General features: G+C 63.1%; 1 protein-coding gene across 1 annotated transcript; it reads right to left on the bottom strand.

The window, feature by feature from the left end:
- Nucleotides 1–15,580: 15,580 nt before the first annotated feature.
- On the bottom strand, nt 15,581–17,636 carry LOC140471888 (uncharacterized). The gene has a single exon (XM_072567449.1). It carries the CDS (start codon nt 17,485–17,487, stop codon nt 15,730–15,732), a length of 1,758 nt encoding a protein of 585 aa, XP_072423550.1. The 5' UTR covers nt 17,488–17,636; the 3' UTR covers nt 15,581–15,729.
- Between the last annotated feature and the right edge of the window lie 1,685 nt (nt 17,637–19,321).

The raw sequence follows: 19,321 nt of genomic DNA, 5'->3' as shown, positions 1-19,321 counted from the left end.
GGTCGCGTAACAGCGCTGAGGACTTGTAACAGCGGTGATGGCTTGTAACAGCACGGAGGGCTTGTAACAGCACTGAGGGCTTGTAACAGGGCTGAGAACCTGTGGCAGCTCTAGGTCTTGTAACAGCGCTGAGGGCTTGTAACAGGGCCGAGGGCTTGTAACAGGGCCGAGGGCTTCTGACAGTGCCGAGGGCTTGTAACAGCGCTGAGGGCTTGTAACAACGCTGAGGGCTTGTAACAGCGCTGAGGGTGTGTAACAGCGCTGAGGGTGTGTAACAGCGCTGAGGGCTTGTAACAACGCTGAGGGCTTGTAACAAGGCTGAGGACGTGTGTCAGCGCTGAGGACGTGTGTCAGCGCTGAGGACGTGTGTCAGCGCTGAGGGCTTGTGACAGCGCTGAGGGCTTGTGACAGCGCTGAGGGCTTGTGACAGCGCTGAGGGCCTGTGTCAGCGCTGAGGGCTTGTGTCTGCGCTGAGGGCTTGTGTCTGCGCTGAGGGCTTGTGTCAGCGCTGAGGGCTTGAAAAAGCACTGAGGGCCTGTAACAGCACTGAGGACCTGTGGCAGCACTGAGCGCTTGAAACAGCACTGAGGGCTTGTGTCCGCCCTGAGGGGTTGTAACAGCGCTGAGGGCTCGTGTTAGCCATGAGGTCGCGTAACAGCGCTGAGGACTTGTAACAGCGGTGATGGCTTGTAACAGCACGGAGGGCTTGTAACAGCACGGTGGGCTTGTAACAGCACTGAGGGCTTGTAACAGGGCTGAGAACCTGTGGCAGCACTGAGGTCTTGTAACAGCACTGAGCGCTTGTAACAGGGCCGAGGGCTTGTAACAGGGCCGAGGGCTTCTGACAGCGCCGAGGGCTTGTGACAGCGCCGAGGGCTTGTGACAGCGCCGAGGGCTTGTGACAGCGCCGAGGGCTTGTGACAGCGCCGAGGGCTTGTGACAGCGCCGAGGGCTTGTGACAGCGCCGAGGGCTTGTGACAGCGCCGAGGGCTTGTGACAGCGCCGAGGGCTTCTAACAACGCTGAGGGCTTCTAACAGCGCTGAGGGCTTCTAACAACGCTGAGGGCTTCTAACAACGCTGAGGGCTTCTAACAGCGCTGAGGGCTTGTGTCAGCGCTGAGGGGTTGTGACAGCGCCGAGGGCTTCTAACAACGCTGAGGGCTTCTAACAACGCTGAGGGCTTCTAACAACGCTGAGGGCTTCTAACAACGCTGAGGGGTTGTGACAGCGCTGAGGGGTTGTGACAGCGCTGAGGGGTTGTGACAGCGCTGAGGGGTTGTGACAGCGCTGAGGGCCTGTAACAGCGCTGAGGACCTGTGGCAGCACTGAGCGCTTGAAACAGCACTGAGGGCTTGTGTCCGCCCTGAGGGGTTGTAACAGCGCTGAGGGCTCGTGTTAGCCATGAGGTCGCGTAACAGCGCTGAGGACTTGTAACAGCGGTGATGGCTTGTAACAGCACGGAGGGCTTGTAACAGGGCTGAGAACCTGTGGCAGCTCTAGGTCTTGTAACAGCGCTGAGGGCTTGTAACAGGGCCGAGGGCTTGTAACAGGGCCGAGGGCTTCTGACAGCGCCGAGGGCTTCTGACAGCGCCGAGGGCTTGTAACAGCGCCGAGGGCCTGTGTCGGCGCCGAGGGCCTGTGTCGGCGCCGAGGGCTTGTGTCGGCGCTGAGGGCTTGTGTCGGCGCTGAGGGCTTGTAACAGCGCTGAGGGCTTGTGTCGGCGCTGAGGGCTTGTGTCGGCGCTGAGGGCTTGTAACAGCGCTGAGGGCGCGTAACGGCGCTGAGGGCTTGTGTCAGCGCTGAGGGCTTGTGTCAGCGCTGAGGGCTCGTGACAGCGCTGAGGGCGCGTAACGGCGCTGAGGGCTTGTGTCAGCGCTGAGGGCTCGTGACAGCGCTGAGGGCTCGTGACAGCGCTGAGGGTTGTGTCTACACTGAGGGCCTGTGTCAGCGCTGAGGGCTTGTGTCAGCGCTGAGGGCTTGTGTCAGCGCTGAGGGCTTGTGTCAGCGCTGAGGGCTCGTGACAGCGCTGAGGGCTTGTGTCAGCGCTGAGGGCTTGTGTCAGCGCTGAGGGCTCGTGACAGCGCTGAGGGCTCGTGACAGCGCTGAGGGCTCGTGACAGCGCTGAGGGCCTGTAACAGCACTGAGGGCTTGTAACAGGGCCGAGGGCTTCTGACAGTGCCGAGGGCCTGTGTCAGCGCTGAGGGCTTGTAACAGCGCTGAGGGCTTGTAACAACGCTGAGGGCTTGTAACAACGCTGAGGGCTTGTAACAACACTGAGGGTGTGTAACAGCGCTGAGGGCTGGTAACAACGCTGAGGGCGTGTGTCAGCGCTGAGGACGTGTGTCAGCGCTGAGGACGTGTGACAGCGCTGAGGGCTTGTGACAGCGCTGAGGGCTTGTGACAGCGCTGAGGGCTTGTGACAGCGCTGAGGGCTTGTGACAGCGCTGAGGACGTGTGTCAGCGCTGAGGGCTTGTGACAGCGCTGAGGGGTTGTGACAGCGCTGAGGGGTTGTGTCAGCGCTGAGGGCTTGTGACAGCGCTGAGGGCTTGTGACAGCGCTGAGGGCTTGTGACAGCGCTGAGGGCCTGTGTCAGCGCTGAGGGCTTGTGTCTGCGCTGAGGGCTTGTGTCTGCGCTGAGGGCTTGTGTCAGCGCTGAGGGCTTGAAAAAGCACTGAGGGCCTGTAACAGCGCTGAGGACCTGTGGCAGCACTGAGCGCTTGAAACAGCACTGAGGGCTTGTGTCCGCCCTGAGGGGTTGTAACAGCGCTGAGGGCTCGTGTTAGCCATGAGGTCGCGTAACAGCGCTGAGGACTTGTAACAGCGGTGATGGCTTGTAACAGCACGGAGGGCTTGTAACAGCACGGTGGGCTTGTAACAGCACTGAGGGCTTGTAACAGGGCTGAGAACCTGTGGCAGCACTGAGGTCTTGTAACAGCACTGAGCGCTTGTAACAGGGCCGAGCGCTTGTAACAGGGCCGAGGGCTTGTAACAGGGCCGAGGGCTTGTAACAGGGCCGAGGGCTTCTGACAGCGCCGAGGGCTTCTGACAGCGCCGAGGGCTTCTGACAGCGCCGAGGGCTTCTGACAGCGCCGAGGGCTTCTGACAGCGCCGAGGGCTTGTTTCAGGGCTGAGGGCTTGTAACAGCGCTGAGGGCTTGTGTCGGCGCTGAGGGATTGTGTCGGCGCTGAGGGATTGTGTCGGCGCTGAGGGATTGTGTCGGTGCTGAGGGCTTGTAACGGCACTGAGGCCGTGTAACGGCGCCGAGGGCTTGTTTCAGGGCTGAGGGTTTGTAACAGCGCTGAGGGCTTGGGTCAGCACTGAGGGCTTGTAACAGCGCTGAGGGCTTCTGACAGCGCCGAGGGCTTCTGACAGCGCCGAGGGCTTCTGACAGCGCCGAGGGCTTGTTTCAGGGCTGAGGGCTTGTAACAGCGCTGAGGGCTTGTGTCGGCGCTGAGGGATTGTGTCGGCGCTGAGGGCTTGTGTCAGCGCTGAGGGCTTGTGTCAGCGCTGAGGGCTTGTGACAGCGCTGAGGGCTTGTGACAGCGCTGAGGGCTTGTGACAGCGCTGAGGGCTTGTGACAGCGCTGAGGGCTTGTGACAGCGCTGAGGGATTGTAACCGCACTGAGGGCTTCGAACAGCACCGAGGACTTGTAACAGCGCTGAGGGCTTGTACAGCGCTGAGGGCCTGTAACGGCGCTGAGGGCTTATAATGGCACTGAGGGCTTATTTCAGGGCTGAGGGTTTGTAACAGCACTGAGGGCTTGTAACAGCACTGAGGGCTTGTAACAGCGCTGAGGGCATGTGTCAGCGCTGAGGGATTGTAACCGCACTGAGGGCTTGTTTTAGCGCTGAGGGTTTGTTACAATGCTGAGGCATTGTAACAACGCTGAGGACAAGTGTCAGCGCTGAGGGCTTGTAACGGCGCTGAGGGCTTCTAACGGCTCTGAGGGTTTGTAACAACGCTGAGGGATTGTAACGGCATTGAGGGTTTGTAACGGCGCTGAGGGCTTGTCTCGGCGCTGAGGGCTTGTCTCGGCGCTGAGGGCTTGTCTCGGCGCTGAGGGCTTGTCTCGGCGCTGAGGGCTTGTCTCGGCGCTGAGGGCTTGTCTCGGCGCTGAGGGCTTGTCTCGGCGCTGAGGGCTTGTCTCGGCGCTGAGGGCTTGTCTCGGCGCTGAGGGCTTGTAACGGCGCTGAGGCCTTGTAACGGCGCTGAGGCCTTGTAACGGCGCTGAGGCCTTGTAACGGCGCTGAGGCCTTGTAACGGCGCTGAGGCCTTGTAACGGCGCCGAGGGCTTGTTTCAGGGCTGAGGGTTTGTAACAGCGCTGAGGGCTTGTGTCAGCACTGAGGGCTTGTAACAGCGCTGGGGGCCTGTGTCAGCGCTGAGGGCTCGTAACAGCGCTGAGGGCTCGTAACAGCGCTGAGGGCACGTGTCGGCGCTGAGGGCTCGTGTCGGCGCTGAGGGCTCGTGACGGCGCTGAGGGCTCGTGACGGCGCTGAGGGCTCGTGACGGCGCTGAGGGCTCGTGACGGCGCTGAGGGCTCGAGACGGCGCTGAGGGCTCGTGACGGCGCTGAGGGCTCGTGACGGCGCTGAGGGCTCGTGACGGCGCTGAGGGCTCGTGACGGCGCTGAGGGCTCGTGACGGCGCTGAGGGCTCGTGACGGCGCTGAGGGCTCGTGACGGCGCTGAGGGCTCGTGTCAGCGCTGAGGGCTCGTGTCAGCGCTGAGGGCTCGTGTCAGCGCTGAGGGCTTGTGTCAGCGCTGAGGGCTTGTAACAGTACTGAGGGCTTGTAACAGTACTGAGGGCTTGTTTCAGGGCTGAGGGTTTGTAACAGCGCTGAGGGCTTGTAACAGCGCTGAGGGATTGTAACAGCGCTGAGGGATTGTGACAGGGCTGAGGGATTGTGACAGGGCTGAGGGCTTGTGTCAGCGCTGAGGGCTTGTGACAGCGCTGAGGGATTGTAACCGCACTGAGGGCTTGTAACGGCGCTGAGGGCTTGTAACAGCGCTGAGGGCTTGTAACAGCGTTGAGGGCATGTGTCAGCGCTGAGGGCTTGTGACGGCGCTGAGGGCTTGTGACGGCGCTGAGGGCTTGTATCAGCGCTGAGGGCTTGTGACAGCGCTGAGGGCTTGTGACAGCGCTGAGGGCTTGTGACAGCGCTGAGGGCTTGTGACAGCACTGAGGGCTTGTGACAGCGCTGAGGGCTTGGGTCAGCGCTGAGGGATTGTAACCGCACTGAGGGCTTCGAACAGCACCGAGGACTTGTAACAGCGCTGAGGGCTTGTACAGCGCTGAGGGCCTGTAACGGCGCTGAGGGCTTATAATGGCACTGAGGGCTTATTTCAGGGCTGAGGGTTTGTAACAGCACTGAGGGCTTGTAACAGCGCTGAGGGCATGTGTCAGCGCTGAGGGATTGTAACCGCACTGAGGGCTTGTTTTAGCGCTGAGGGTTTGTTACAATGCTGAGGCATTGTAACAACGCTGAGGACAAGTGTCAGCGCTGAGGGCTTGTAACGGCGCTGAGGGCTTCTAATGGCGCTGAGGGTTTGTAACAACGCTGAGGGATTGTAACGGCATTGAGGGTTTGTAACGGCGCTGAGGGCTTGTGTCGGCGCTGAGGGCTTGTCTCGGCGCTGAGGGCTTGTCTCGGCGCTGAGGGCTTGTAACGGCGCCGAGGGCTTGTTTCAGGGCTGAGGGTTTGTAACAGCGCTGAGGGCTTGTGTCAGCACTGAGGGCCTTTGTAAGCGCTGAGGGCGCGTAACAGCGCTGAGGGCTCGTAACAGCACTGAGGGCTCGTAACAGCACTGAGGGCTCGTAACAGCACTGAGGGCTCGTAACAGCACTGAGGGCTCGTAACAGCGCTGATTCATATAACAGCCCTGAGGGCTTGTGTCAGCGCTGAGGGGTTGTAACAGCGCTGAGGGCTTGTGTCAGCGCTGAGGGCATGTGTCAGCGCTGAGGGCTTGTGACGGCGCTGAGGGCTTGTGACGGCGCTGAGGGCTTGTGACGGCGCTGAGGGCTTGTGACGGCGCTGAGGGCTTGTGACGGCGCTGAGGGCTTGTGACGGCGCTGAGGGCTTGGGTCAGCGCTGAGGGCTTGGGTCAGCGCTGAGGGCTTGGGTCAGCGCTGAGGGCTTGGGTCAGCGCTGAGGGCTTGGGTCAGCGCTGAGGGCTTGGGTCAGCGCTGAGGGCTTGGGTCAGCGCTGAGAACCTGTGGCAGCACCGAGGGCTTGTGTCAGCGCTGAGGGCTTGTAACAGCGCTGAGGGCTTGGGTCAGCGCCGAGGGCCTGGGTCAGCGCCGAGGGCTCGTGTCAGCGCTGAGGGCTCGTGTCAGCGCTGAGGGCTTGTGACAGCGCTGAGGGTGTGTAACAGTGCTGAGGACCTGTGGTAGCACTGAAGTTTTGTAACAGCGCTGAGGGCTTGTAACAGCGCTGAGGGCTTGTAACAGCGCTGAGGGCCTGTAACAGCACTGAAGGCTTGTAACACCGCTGAGGGCTTGTAAAATCGCTGAGTGCTTGTAACAGCACCGAGGGCTTGTAACAGCACCGAGGGCTCGTAACAGCACCGAGGGCTCGTAACAGCACCGAGGGCTCGTAACAGCGCCGAGGGCTCGTAACAGCGCCGAGGGCTCGTAACAGCGCCGAGGGCTCGTAACAGCGCCGAGGGCTCGTAACAGCGCTGAGGGCTCGTGTCAGCGCTGAGGGCTCGTGTCAGCGCTGAGGGCTCGTGTCAGAGCTGAGGGCTCGTGTCAGAGCTGAGGGCTCGTGTCAGAGCTGAGGGCTTGTGACAGCGCTGAGAGCCTGTAACAGCACTGAGGGCTTGTAACAGCACTGAGAGCCTGTATCAGCCCTGAGGGCTTATAACAGCGCTGAGGGCTTGTAACAGCGCTGAGGGCCTGTAACAGCGCTGAGGGCCTGTAACAGCGCTGAGGGCTTGCAACAGCACCGAGGGCTTGCAACAGCACTGAGGGCTTGCAACAGCACTGAGGGCTTGTGTCAGCGCGGTGGGCCTGTGTCAGCGCTGAGGGCTCGTGACAGCGCTGAGGGCTCGTGACAGCGCGGTGGGCCTGTGTCAGCGCTGAGGGCTCGTGTCAGCGCTGAGAGCTTGTGTCAGTGCTGAGGGGTTGTAACGGCACAGAGTGTAACAGCGCTGAGGGCTTGTTTCAGGGTTGAGGGTTTGTGGCAGCGTTGAGGGCCTGTGACAGCGCTGAGGGCCCGTGTCAGCACTGAGGGCTCATAATGGCGCCGAGGACTTGTAACGGCGCTGAGGGCCTGTGTCAGCAGTGAGGGCCTGTGGCAGCACTGAGGTCTTGTAACAGCACTGAGGGCTCGTAACAGGGCTGAGGGCTCGTGTCAGCGCTGAGAGCTTGTGACAGCGCTGAGGGCTTGTAACAGCGGTGATGGCTTGTAACAGCGCTGAGGGCTTGTGTCAGCGCTGAGGGCTTGTAACAGCGCTGAGGGCTTGTGTCAGCGCTGAGGGCTTGTGTCAGCGCTGAGGGCTTGTGTCAGCGCTGAGGGCTTGTGTCAGCGCTGAGGGCTTGTAACAGCACTGAGGGCTTGTGTCGGCGCTGAGGGCTTGTGTCGGCGCTGAGGGCTTGTGTCAGCGCTGAGGGCTTGTAACAGCACTGAGGGCTTGTGTCAGCGCTCAGGGCTTGTAACAGCGCTGAGGGCTTGTGACAGGGCTGAGGGATTGTAACAGCGCTGAGGGCTTGTGACAGCGCTGAGGGCTTGTGACAGCGCTGAGGGCTTGTGACAGCGCTGAGGGCTTGTGACAGCGCTGAGGGCTTGTGACAGCGCTGAGGGCTTGTGACAGCGCTGAGGGCTTGTGACAGCACTGAGGGCTTGTGACAGCGCTGAGGGCTTGTGACAGCGCTGTGGGCTTGTGTCAGCGCTGAGGGCTTGTGACAGCGCTGAGGGCTTGTGTCAGCGCTGAGGGCTTGTAACAGCGCTGAGGGCTTGTAACAGCGCTGAGGGCTTGTGTCAGCGCTGAGGGCTTGTGACAGCGCTGAGGGCTTGTGACAGCGCTGAGGGCTTGTAACAGCGCTGAGGGCTTGTAACAGCGCTGAGGGCTTGTAACAGCGCTGAGGGCTTGTAACAGCGCTGAGGGCTTGTAACAGCGCTGAGGGCTTGTAACAGCGCTGAGGGCTTGTAACAGCGCTGAGGGCTTGTGTCAGAGCTGAGGGCTTGTGTCAGCGCTGAGGGCTTGTGTCAGCGCTGAGGGCTTGTGACAGCGCTGAGGGCTTGTGACAGCGCTGAGGGCTTGTGACAGCGCTGAGGGCTTGTAACAGTACTTCTGTGCAATTATCCCCCTCCAGCCTGTTACACATAGGGACAGGAAGCCATTCAGCCCCCTCCTCCCCCAGCCCATGACACACGGGGACAGGAGGCCATTCAGCCCCTCCTCCCTCCCCCAGCCCATTACACACGGGGACAGGAGGCCATTCATCCCCTCCTCCCTCCCCCAGCCCGTTACACACGGGGACAGGAGGCCATTCAGCCCCTCATCCTCCAGCCTGTTACACACAGGGACAGGAGGCCATTCAGCCCCTCCTCCCTCCCTCCAGCCCGTTACACACAGGGACAGGAGGCCATTCAGCCCCTCCTCCCTCCCCCAGCCTGTTACACACAGGGACAGGAGGCCATTCAGCCCCTCCTCCCCCCCAGCCTGTTACACACAGGGACAGGAGGCCATTCAGCCCCTCCTCCCCCCCAGCCTGTTACAAACAGGGACAGGAGGCCATTCAGCCCCTCCTCCCACCCCCAGCCCGTTACACACAGGGACATGAGGCCATTCAGCCCCTCCTCCCTCCCTACAGCCCGTTACACACAGGGACAGGAGGCCATTCAGCCCCTCCTCCTCCAGCCCGTTACACACAGGGACAGGAGGCCATTCAGCCCCTCCTCCCTCCTCCAGCCCGTTACACACAGGGACAGGAGGCCATTCAGCCCCTCCCCCTCCTCCAGCCTGTTACACACAGGGACAGGAGGCCATTCAGCCCCTCCTCCCTCCTCCAGCCCGTTACACACAGGGACAGGAGGCCATTCAGCCCCTCCTCCCTCCCTCCAGCCCGTTACACACAGGGACAGGAGGCCATTCAGCCCCTCCTCCCTCCCTCCAGCCTGTTACACACAGGGACAGGAGGCCATTCAGCCCCTCCTCCCTCCCTCCAGCCCGTTACACACCAACGGGAGGCCATTCAGCCCCCCCTCCCTCCCTACAGCCCGTTACTCACAGGCACAGGAGGCCATTCAGCCCCTCCTCCCTCCCTCCAGCCTGTTCCACACAGGGACAGGAGGCCATTCAGCCCCTCCTCCCTCCTCCAGCCTGTTCCACACAGGGACAGGAGGCCATTCAGCCCCTCTCTCCTCCTCCAGCCTGTTCCACACCCTGCCTCTCGGTGCTGACTTCCACCTTGCAGTCCCCTGCCTCTCTCCTGCACCCAGCCAACATCCGAATGTTCTGTATTCCTCGCAAAGACCCCACAGACGCCCGCGGTTCCCAGAGATTCCCACTGCGGTCACCCTCACCCTCACCCTCAAACCCCCGTGTATTCTAACCCTCTGTAATACACCGCCGAACGTTACATCCCTTCCATCTGCCTGGTGATCGGCTCGGTTTGTGTTACCCCCCCACCCCCACTCACACTCACCCCCCGACACACACCCCCACACTCACTCACACACACACCCCCACACACTCACTCCCACGCACTCACTCCCACACTCCCACACACACACCCCCACACACACACACACACCCCCACACACACACACACAAACCCCCCCACACCCCCACACACACTCGCTCACACACACTCACCCCCACACTCACTCACACACACCCCCACACACAAACCCCCCACACACACCCCACACACACCCCACACACACTCACTCGCTCACCCCCCACACTCACTCCCACACACTCACACCCCACACACACCCCCACACTCACTCACACACACACCCCCACACACTCACTCCCACACACTCACACACACACACACCCCCACACACACACACAAACCCCCCCCACACCCCCACACACTCACACTCGCTCACACACACTCACCCCCACACTCACTCACACACACCCCCACACACACCCCCACACACAAACCCCCCACACACACCCCACACACACTCACACACTCACTCCCACGCACTCACTCCCACACTCCCACACACACACACACACACACACACACACCCCCACACACACACACAAACCCCCCCACACCCCCACACACACACACTCGCTCACACACACTCACCCCCACACTCACTCACACACACCCCCACACACACCCCCACACACAAACCCCCCACACACACCCCACACACACCCACTCGCTCACCCCCACACACTCACTCCCACACACTCACTCCCCACACACACCCCCACACTCACTCACACACACCCCCACACACTCACTCCCACGCACTCACTCCCACACTCCCACACACACACACACACACACACACACACCCCCACACACACACACAAACCCCCCCACACCCCCACACACACTCGCTCACACACACTCACCCCCACACTCACTCACACACACCCCCACACACACCCCCACACACAAACCCCCCACACACACCCCACACACACCCCACACACACTCACACTCGCTCACCCCCACACACTCACTCCCACACACTCACACCCCACACACACCCCCACACTCACTCACACACACCCCCCACACACTCACCCCCACACACTCACTCCCACACACTCACACCCCACACACACCCCCACACTCACTCACACACACCCCCACACACTCACTCCCACACACACCCCCACACACTCACTCCCACACACACCCCCACACACTCACTCCCACACACACCCCCACACACTCACTCCCACACACACCCCCACACACACACAAACCCCCCCCACACCCCCACACACTCACACTCGCTCACACACACTCACCCCCACACTCACTCACACACACCCCCACACACACCCCCACACACAAACCCCCCACACACACCCCACACACACCCCACACACACTCACACTCGCTCACCCCCACACACTCACTCCCACACACTCACACCCCACACACACCCCCACACTCACTCACACACACCCCCACACACTCACTCCCACACACACCCCCACACACTCACTCCCACACACACCCCCACACACTCACTCCCACACACACCCCCACACACTCACTCCCACACACACCCCCACACACTCACTCCCACACACACCCCCACACACACACACAAACCCCCCCCACACCCCCACACACTCACACTCGCTCACACACACTCACCCCCACACTCACTCACACACACCCCCACACACACCAACCCCCCACACACTCACACTCGCTCACACACACTCACCCCCACACACTCACACTCGCTCACACACACACACCCCCACACCCCCACACCCCCACACACTGACTCACTCACTCACCCCCACACACACACGCTCCCACACACACACCCCCCCACACACACCCCCACACACACACCCCCACACCCCCACACACTGACTCACTCACTCACCCCCACACACACACGCTCCCACACACACACCCCCCCACACACACCCCCACACACACACCCCCACACCCCCACACACTGACTCACTCACTCACCCCCACACACACACCCCCACACACACACCCCCACACACACGCTCCCACACACACGCTCCCACACACACGCTCCCACACACACACTCACCCCCACACACACACGCTCCCACACACACACGCTCCCACACACACACGCTCCCACACACACCCCCACACACACACCCCCACACACACACCCCCACACCCCCACACACTGACTCACTCACTCACCCCCACACACTCACTCACTCACTCACCCCCACACACACACTCACCCCCACACCCACCCCCACACCCACCCATCGTGCAGAAACCGCCCGAAATGATTTACCACATCTGGTCATTTATTCCGAATGGTCGGGTCTGTCTTTTTTATCCCCCCCCCCCCCCCACCAGATGTTCGCTCTTCGTAGGTTTGGGATAAAGCGGACGGAATCGAGGTGGGAGATTGACAGAAAAGTCACAGGATTTCTAGTCAACGCTGTCGTCGCGACAGACCCCAGTCGCTGAGTCTTCCCCGATCCCCCCCCCCGGTGCTGAGCCCAGTCCCACCCTGGGGTTACACAGTGGGGAAAGGGTCTACCCTTCACACAGCACAGGGGAACCCTCTCTGGGCTGCTGCGTACAACTTCGGCCACTCGCTCGCTCTCCCTCTCTCTCCACAGTCTCTCTCTCGCTCTCCCTGTTGAGTCCCTTCATATCGTTGAGTTTCTCATTGTGAGAGCGCCTTTCTCTCCATCTCTCCGCCGTCTCTCTTGCTCTCTTTTCCTCTCTCTCTCTCTCTCTCCATCTCTCCGCGCGGCTCCTTCTCTCTCTCGGTGATCGCTCTCTCTCTCGTGATCTCTCTCTCCATCTCTCCGCGCGGCTCCTTCTCTCTCTCGGTGATCGCTCTCTCTCTCGTGATCTCTCTCTCCATCTCTCCGCGCGGCTCCTTCTCTCTCTCGTGATCTCTCTCTCTCCATCTCTCCGCGCGGCTCCTTCTCTCTCTCGGTGATCGCTCTCTCTCGTGATCGCTCTCTCCATCTCTCCGCGCGGCTCCTTCTCTCTCTCGGTGATCGCTCTCTCTCGTGATCGCTCTCTCCATCTCTCCGCGCGGCTCCTTCTCTCTCTCGGTGATCGCTCTCTCTCGTGATCGCTCTCTCCATCTCTCCGCGCGGCTCCTTCTCTCTCTCGGTGATCGCTCTCTCTCGTGATCTCTCTCTCTCCATCTCTCCGCACGGCTCCTTCTCTCTCTCGTGATCTCTCTCTCTCCATCTCTCCGCGCGGCTCCTTCTCTCTCTCGGTGATCGCTCTCTCTCGTGATCGCTCTCTCCATCTCTCCGCGCGGCTCCTTCTCTCTCTCTCGTGATCTCTCTCTCTCCATCTCTCCGCGCGGCTCCTTCTCTCTCTCGGTGATCGCTCTCTCTCGTGATCGCTCTCTCCATCTCTCCGCGCGGCTCCTTCTCTCTCTCGTGATCTCTCTCTCTCCATCTCTCCGCGCGGCTCCTTCTCTCTCTCGGTGATCGCTCTCTCTCGTGATCGCTCTCTCCATCTCTCCGCGCGGCTCTCCTTCTCTCTCTCGGTGATCGCTCTCTCTCGTGATCTCTCTCTCTCCATCTCTCCGCGCGGCTCCTTCTCTCTCTCGGTGATCGCTCTCTCTCGTGATCGCTCTCTCCATCTCTCCGCGCGGCTCCTTCTCTCTCTCGTGATCTCTCTCTCTCCATCTCTCCGCGCGGCTCCTTCTCTCTCTCGGTGATCACTCTTTCTCGTGATCTCTCTCTCCATCTCTCCGCGCGGCTCCTTCTCTCTCTCATGATCTCTCTCTCCATCTCTCCGCGCGGCTCCTTCTCTCTCTCGGTGATCGCTCTCTCTCGTGATCTCCCTCTCCATCTCTCCGCGTGGCTCCTTCTCTCTCTCGTGATCTCCCTCTCCATCTCTCCGCGCGGCTCCTTCTCTCTCTCGGTGATCGCTCTCTCTCGTGATCTCCCTCTCCATCTCTCCGCGTGGCTCCTTCTCTCTCTCGTGATCTCCCTCTCCATCTCTCCGCGCGGCTCCTTCTCTCTCTCGTGATCTCTCTCTCTCCATCTCTCCGCGCGGCTCCTTCTCTCTCTCGGTGATCGCTCTCTCTCGTGATCTCTCTCTCCATCTCTCCGCGCGGCTCCTTCTCTCTCTCGGTGATCGCTCTCTCTCGTGATCGCTCTCTCCATCTCTCCGCGCGGCTCCTTCTCTCTCTCGTGATCTCTCTCTCTCCATCTCTCCGCGCGGCTCCTTCTCTCTCTCGGTGATCGCTCTCTCTCCATCTCTCCGCGCGGCTCCTTCTCTCTCTCGGTGATCTCTCTCTCTCCATCTCTCCGCGCGGCTCCTTCTCTCTCTCGGTGATCGCTCTCTCTCGTGATCTCCCTCTCCATCTCTCCGCGCGGCTCCTTCTCTCTCTCGTGATCTCTCTCTCTCCATCTCTCCGCGCGGCTCCTTCTCTCTCTCGGTGATCGCTCTCTCTCGTGATCTCCCTCTCCATCTCTCCGCGCGGCTCCTTCTCTCTCTCGTGATCTCTCTCTCTCCATCTCTCCGCGCGGCTCCTTCTCTCTCTCGGTGATCGCTCTTTCTCGTGATCGCTCTCTCCATCTCTCCGCGCGGCTCCTTCTCTCTCTCGTGATCTCTCTCTCCAACTCTCCGCAGTTTGTGTATGTGTCTCTCTCTCTTCCATCTCTCCAATGGTCTCTCTCTCTCTCTCTCTCCATGGTCTCCCACCTTCTCTTTCCATCTCTCTCTCTCTCTCTCTCCAGCGTCTCGGTGTGTCCAGTCAGTGTGCACTCGGAGTTCTGGCTATAGCGAGGGTGGGATGTGCGTTCTATGTCCCTGAAACCATCTCTCTCTCTCTCTCTCTCTCTTGGTTGGGTGGGAGATGCTGTTCACTGAACGCTCCAAATGATGACACAGAGAGAGAGAGAGGGGGCTGACGATGGTGAAGCTGTGGGCAGTCGGAGGGAGGGTGGTGGGTCTGGTCTGTTGCCCTGAAGGGTCCGAGTGTCCACACTCACCGGTTCCTCGTCCCCACCACCCCCTCCGGCTGGGGTCTCCCCAGTGCTCACTCGGTGATGGGAGACTCGTCCCCTCTCTCTGCTTCGCTGGTCCGTGGTCCTTGCGTGGGGGGGGGGGGGGGGGGAAGAGAGGGGCAGGCAGCCCAGAATCACCCTCAAATCAACTTGCCTCCTGCTTTTAACCACCTCCTCCATTGGATGGAGTGGGCGGGAGGGAGAGAGAGAGAGGGAGAGACAGAGAGGGACAGAGAGAGAGAGGAACAGAGAGAGAGAGGGGGACAGAGAGAGACAGAGAGAGAGAGAGGGGAGAGAGAGAGACAGAGAGACAGAGAGAGAGAGAGAGAGAGAGAGAGAGAGAGAGAGAGAGACAGAGAGGGACAGAGAGGGACAGAGAGGGACAGAGAGGGACAGAGAGGGACAGAGAGAGAGAGAGAGGGAGAGAGAGAGGGACAGAGAGAGAGAGGGACAGAGAGAGACAGAGAAATGGACAGAGAGAGACACAGAGAGAGAGACACAGAGAGAGAGAGAGACAGAGAGAGCGAGAGTGAAAGAGAGAGAGAGAGACAGAGACAGAGACAGAGAAACAGAGATAGATAAAGAGAGAGAGAGATGGAGAAAGAAAGAGATACAGAGGGAGAGATGGAGAAATGGAATAAAAGAGAGAGTGAGATGGAGAAATACAGAGAAAGTCAGTGAAACAGAGAGAAAGAGAGAGAGAGAGACGGGGGGGGGAGAGACAGAGAGAGAGAGAGAGAGAGAAAGAGAAAGAGACTGAGCGAGAGAGAAAATGAGAACGACAGAGAGACAGAGAGAGAGAGAGGGAGAGGGAGACTGAGAGAGAGGGAGAGAGAGATTAAGAGAGAGGGAGAGAGGGAGAGACAGAGTGAGTGAGTGTGAAGGTGTGGGGGGGGGGGGTGTGACCTGACCCCCCTCTCTCTCTCTCTCTCTCTCTCGGAGTGATGGAGAGGTCCCTGATGTGTCAGGCCAGGCTGACCGATGTAGCCTGAGACAGATGGTAGGACAGTTCGGCCTTGGGGAAGACGGTGATGGCGGGTGCCGTACGCCGGCTCCCACTCCACCTCGCTCTTGGGTTCACTCTTGGGTTGAGCCCCGCCTCGGAGCAGGAGGGTGACGGTGACTGGGTCGGTGACGGCGGCGGTGACGGCAGCGTCCTCGGTCGCCCGGTGCAGCCGCCGGCGGTGGGTCTTGAGGTGGGAGGACTGGGTGAAGGCCCGGCCGCACTCCCCGCAGCGGTAGGGCCTCTCGCCGGTGTGGGTGAGCCGGTGGCGCCGCAGCGCAGACTGCACCGAGAAGCCCTTGCCGCAGAGCGGGCAGACGCAGGGCCGCTCCCCGGTGTGGGTCAGCCGGTGCTTGGAGGCCTGCGAGGGGTAGCGGAAGAGCTTGTGGCACACCGGGCACTGGTGCCGCGGCGGGGGCTCGGCGGCCGGCCGGGCCGCGTGCGACCGGGAGTGCGCCCGCAGCTGGGAGGGGTACCGGAAGGCCCTGGGGCATTCCGGGCAGCGGTGCGGCTTCTCCCCCGGCCCGCCGCCGGGGGGCGCTGCCCTCTGGCGGCGGCCCCGGCGCCTCTCCGGCGCCCCCCTGGCCGCGGCAGGTGCCGGCGGCGCCCCCCGGCGCGTGGAGGCGCCGGTGCGTCTTGAGGTGGGAGGACTGGGTGAAGGCCCGGCCGCACTCGGGGCACTCGTAGGGCCGCTCGCCGGCGTGGATGAGCCGGTGCCGCAGCAGGGCGGAGGAGACGGAGAAACCCTTGCCGCAGGCGCCGCACTGGAAGGGGCGCTCGCCGGTGTGCGAGCGCTGGTGAAGCGCCAGCCGCGACGGGTACAGGAAGGTCTTCGGGCAGTACAGGCAGGGGTGGGAGCGCCGCGGCGGCATCGCCGGGTCCTCGCCCTCCTCCCGGTGGCGCCGGCGCCGGTGGGAGCGCAGCCGCGACGCCGTGCGGAAGCAGTGGCCGCAGTCGGCGCAGGGGAAGGAGGAGGCGGCGTCGCCATGGGCGCTGCGCTGGTGCAGGGCCAGCTGCGAGGGGTAGCGGAAGGCGCGCGGGCACTCGGCGCAGGCGCAGGGCCTCTCCCCCTCGGCCCGGCGCGTCCGCCGGCGCTGCCCCCCTTCCCCGGCGTGCACCCGCTGGTGCCGCAGCAGGGCGGAGGACTGGGTGAAGCCCTTGGGGCACTCCAGGCAGCGGTAGGGCCGCTCGCCGGTGTGCACCAGCCGGTGCGCCCGCAGCTTGGAGGGCGCCGGGAAGCCCTTGCCGCACTCGGCGCACCGGAAGGGCCGCTCGCCGGTGTGGGAGCGCCGGTGCAGCGCCAGCTGCGAGGGGTAGCGGAAGGAGCGCGGGCACTGCGGGCAGGCGTGGTGCGGCGACGGCACACCCCGGCAGCGGTGAGCCTCCACCGAGCGGTACCGGGCGAAACCGCGGCCGCAGGAGGTGCAGATGAAGGGCCCCCCGCCGATGCCAGGAGCCCCCTCCCCACCGCCGTGCGTCCGGCGGTGGGCCTTGAGGTGGGAGGACTGGCCGAAGGCGCGGCCACACTCGCCGCACCGGTAGAGCCGCTCGCCGGTGTGCACCACCTGGTGCCGGAGCAGTGCGGAGGACTGGGTGAAGCCCTTGGGGCAGGCCCCGCAGCGGTAGGGCCGCTCGCCGGTGTGCACCAGCCGGTGCGCCCGCAGCTTGGAGGGCACCGGGAAGCCCTTGCCGCACTCGGCGCACCGGAAGGGCCGCTCGCCGGTGTGGGAGCGCCAGTGCAGCGCCAGCTGGGAGGGGTAGGGGAAGGAGCGCGGGCACTGCGGGCAGGGGTAGCGCCGGGGCTCCCCCCTGGGCGTGCTCGCGCCGCTCATGCTGCCGCAGCAGGGAGGGGCATGCCAGGGTGAGCGGGCACAGCCGGCAGGTCAGCGGGCGCCGGTGGGAGTCCAGCGCCTCGGGCCCCGGGAAGGGCTTGCCGCAGGAGGGGCAGCGGTGCTCGCCGGCGGGCGGCGGGAGGGCGTGGGAGCGGGCGTGCCGCGAGAGGGCGGACGCCGACCTGAAGGAGGCGCCGCAGAGCCCGCAGGGGTGGGGCCGCTCGCCGGAATGCAGCCGCCGGTGCGTCTTGAGGTGGGAGGACTGGGTGAAGGCCTTGCCGCACTCCCACGCAGCGGTGCGGGCGTTCGCCGGTGTGGATGAGCCGGTGGCGCTGCAGGACGGAGGCGACGGTGAAGCCCTTGCCGCACACTGGGCACTTGCACGGCCGCTCGCCGGTGTGACCCAGCCGGTGCTTGGCCAGCTGGGAGGGGTACAGAAAGGACTTGCCGCACGGGGCGCACCAGTGCCGGCGCGGGGCGGAGTGCAGGCGCCGGTGGTCGGCCAGCGAGCGCGACCGGGAGAACTCCTTGCCACACTCCGAGCAGCGCCAGGGCCCGCCCTCCGCCTCGTGATTGCCGGCGGTGAGCCTTCAGCTCAAGGCGCCCGGGCAGGCACTGCCCGCAGTCCGGGCACGGCACAGAGGAGTCCCTCAGGTGACGCCGACGGTGAAGCGCCAACTGCGAGGGGTAGCGGAAGGACCGCGAGCAGAGCGGGCATCGGTGAGGGCGGAGGGGAGAGGCAGGGTGGTCGGCAACGGGCACATCGGCTGCGGCGGGCATCGCTGGATCCATGGTCGTCTTGATGCGCGGTTATCTGCAGAAAACCAAAAGGCACCCGGTCAATGTTAACACGCACTCCTCTAGGGGGACCCTGTAAATATTAACACACTCTCCCCCCCCCCCCCCCCCCCCCCCCCCCCCCCCCCCACCCCCCCCCCCCCCCCCCCCCCCCCCCCCCCCCCCCCCCCCCCCCCCCGCCCCCCCCCCCCCCCCCCCCCGACCCCACCCCCCCCCCCCGGCCCTCCCTCCCCCACCCCCCCCCGACCCCCCCCCTCCCCCCCCCCCCACCACCCCCCGGCCCAACCCCCCCCCCCCCGGGCCCCAACCCCCCCCCTCCCCCCCCCCGGCCCCAACCCCCCCCCCCCCCCCCACCCCCCCCCCCCCCTCCCCCCCCCCCCCCCCCCCCCCCCCCCCCCCCCCCCGGGGGACCCCCCCCCCCCCCCCCCCCCTGCCCCCCCCCCTACCCCCCCCCCCCCCCCCTCCCCCCCCCCCCCTCCCCCCCCCCCCCCCCCCCCCGGGGGGACCCTGTAAATATTAACACACACTCCCCCCAGGGGGGACCCTGTAAATATTAACACACACTCTCCCCCGGGGGGACCCTGTAAATATTAACACACACTCCCCCCCGGGGGGACCCTGTAAATATTAACACACACTCCCCCCCCTGGGGGACCCTGTAAATATTAACACACACTCTCCCCCCGGGGGACCCTGTAAATATTAACACACTCCCCCCCTGGGGGACCCTGTAAATATAACACACACTCCCCCCCAGGGGGACCCTGTAAATATTAACACACACTCCCCCCCCCAGGGGGGACCCTGTAAATATTAACACACTCCCCCCGGGGGGACCCTGTAATATTAACACACACTCCCCCCCCGGGGGGACCCTGTAAATATTAACTCACTCTCTCCCCGGGGGGACCCTGTAAATATTAACACACTCTCTCCCCCGGGGGGACACCCTGTAAATATTAACACACACTCCCCGCCCCCAGGGGGGACCCTGTAAATATTAACACACACTCCCCCTGGGGGGACCCTGTAAATA

The sequence above is a fragment of the Chiloscyllium punctatum genome, unplaced genomic scaffold (assembly GCF_047496795.1).
Source record: "Chiloscyllium punctatum isolate Juve2018m unplaced genomic scaffold, sChiPun1.3 scaffold_189, whole genome shotgun sequence".
Classification (NCBI taxonomy): domain Eukaryota; kingdom Metazoa; phylum Chordata; class Chondrichthyes; order Orectolobiformes; family Hemiscylliidae; genus Chiloscyllium; species Chiloscyllium punctatum.
This window is presented reverse-complemented; position numbering and strand designations above follow the sequence as displayed.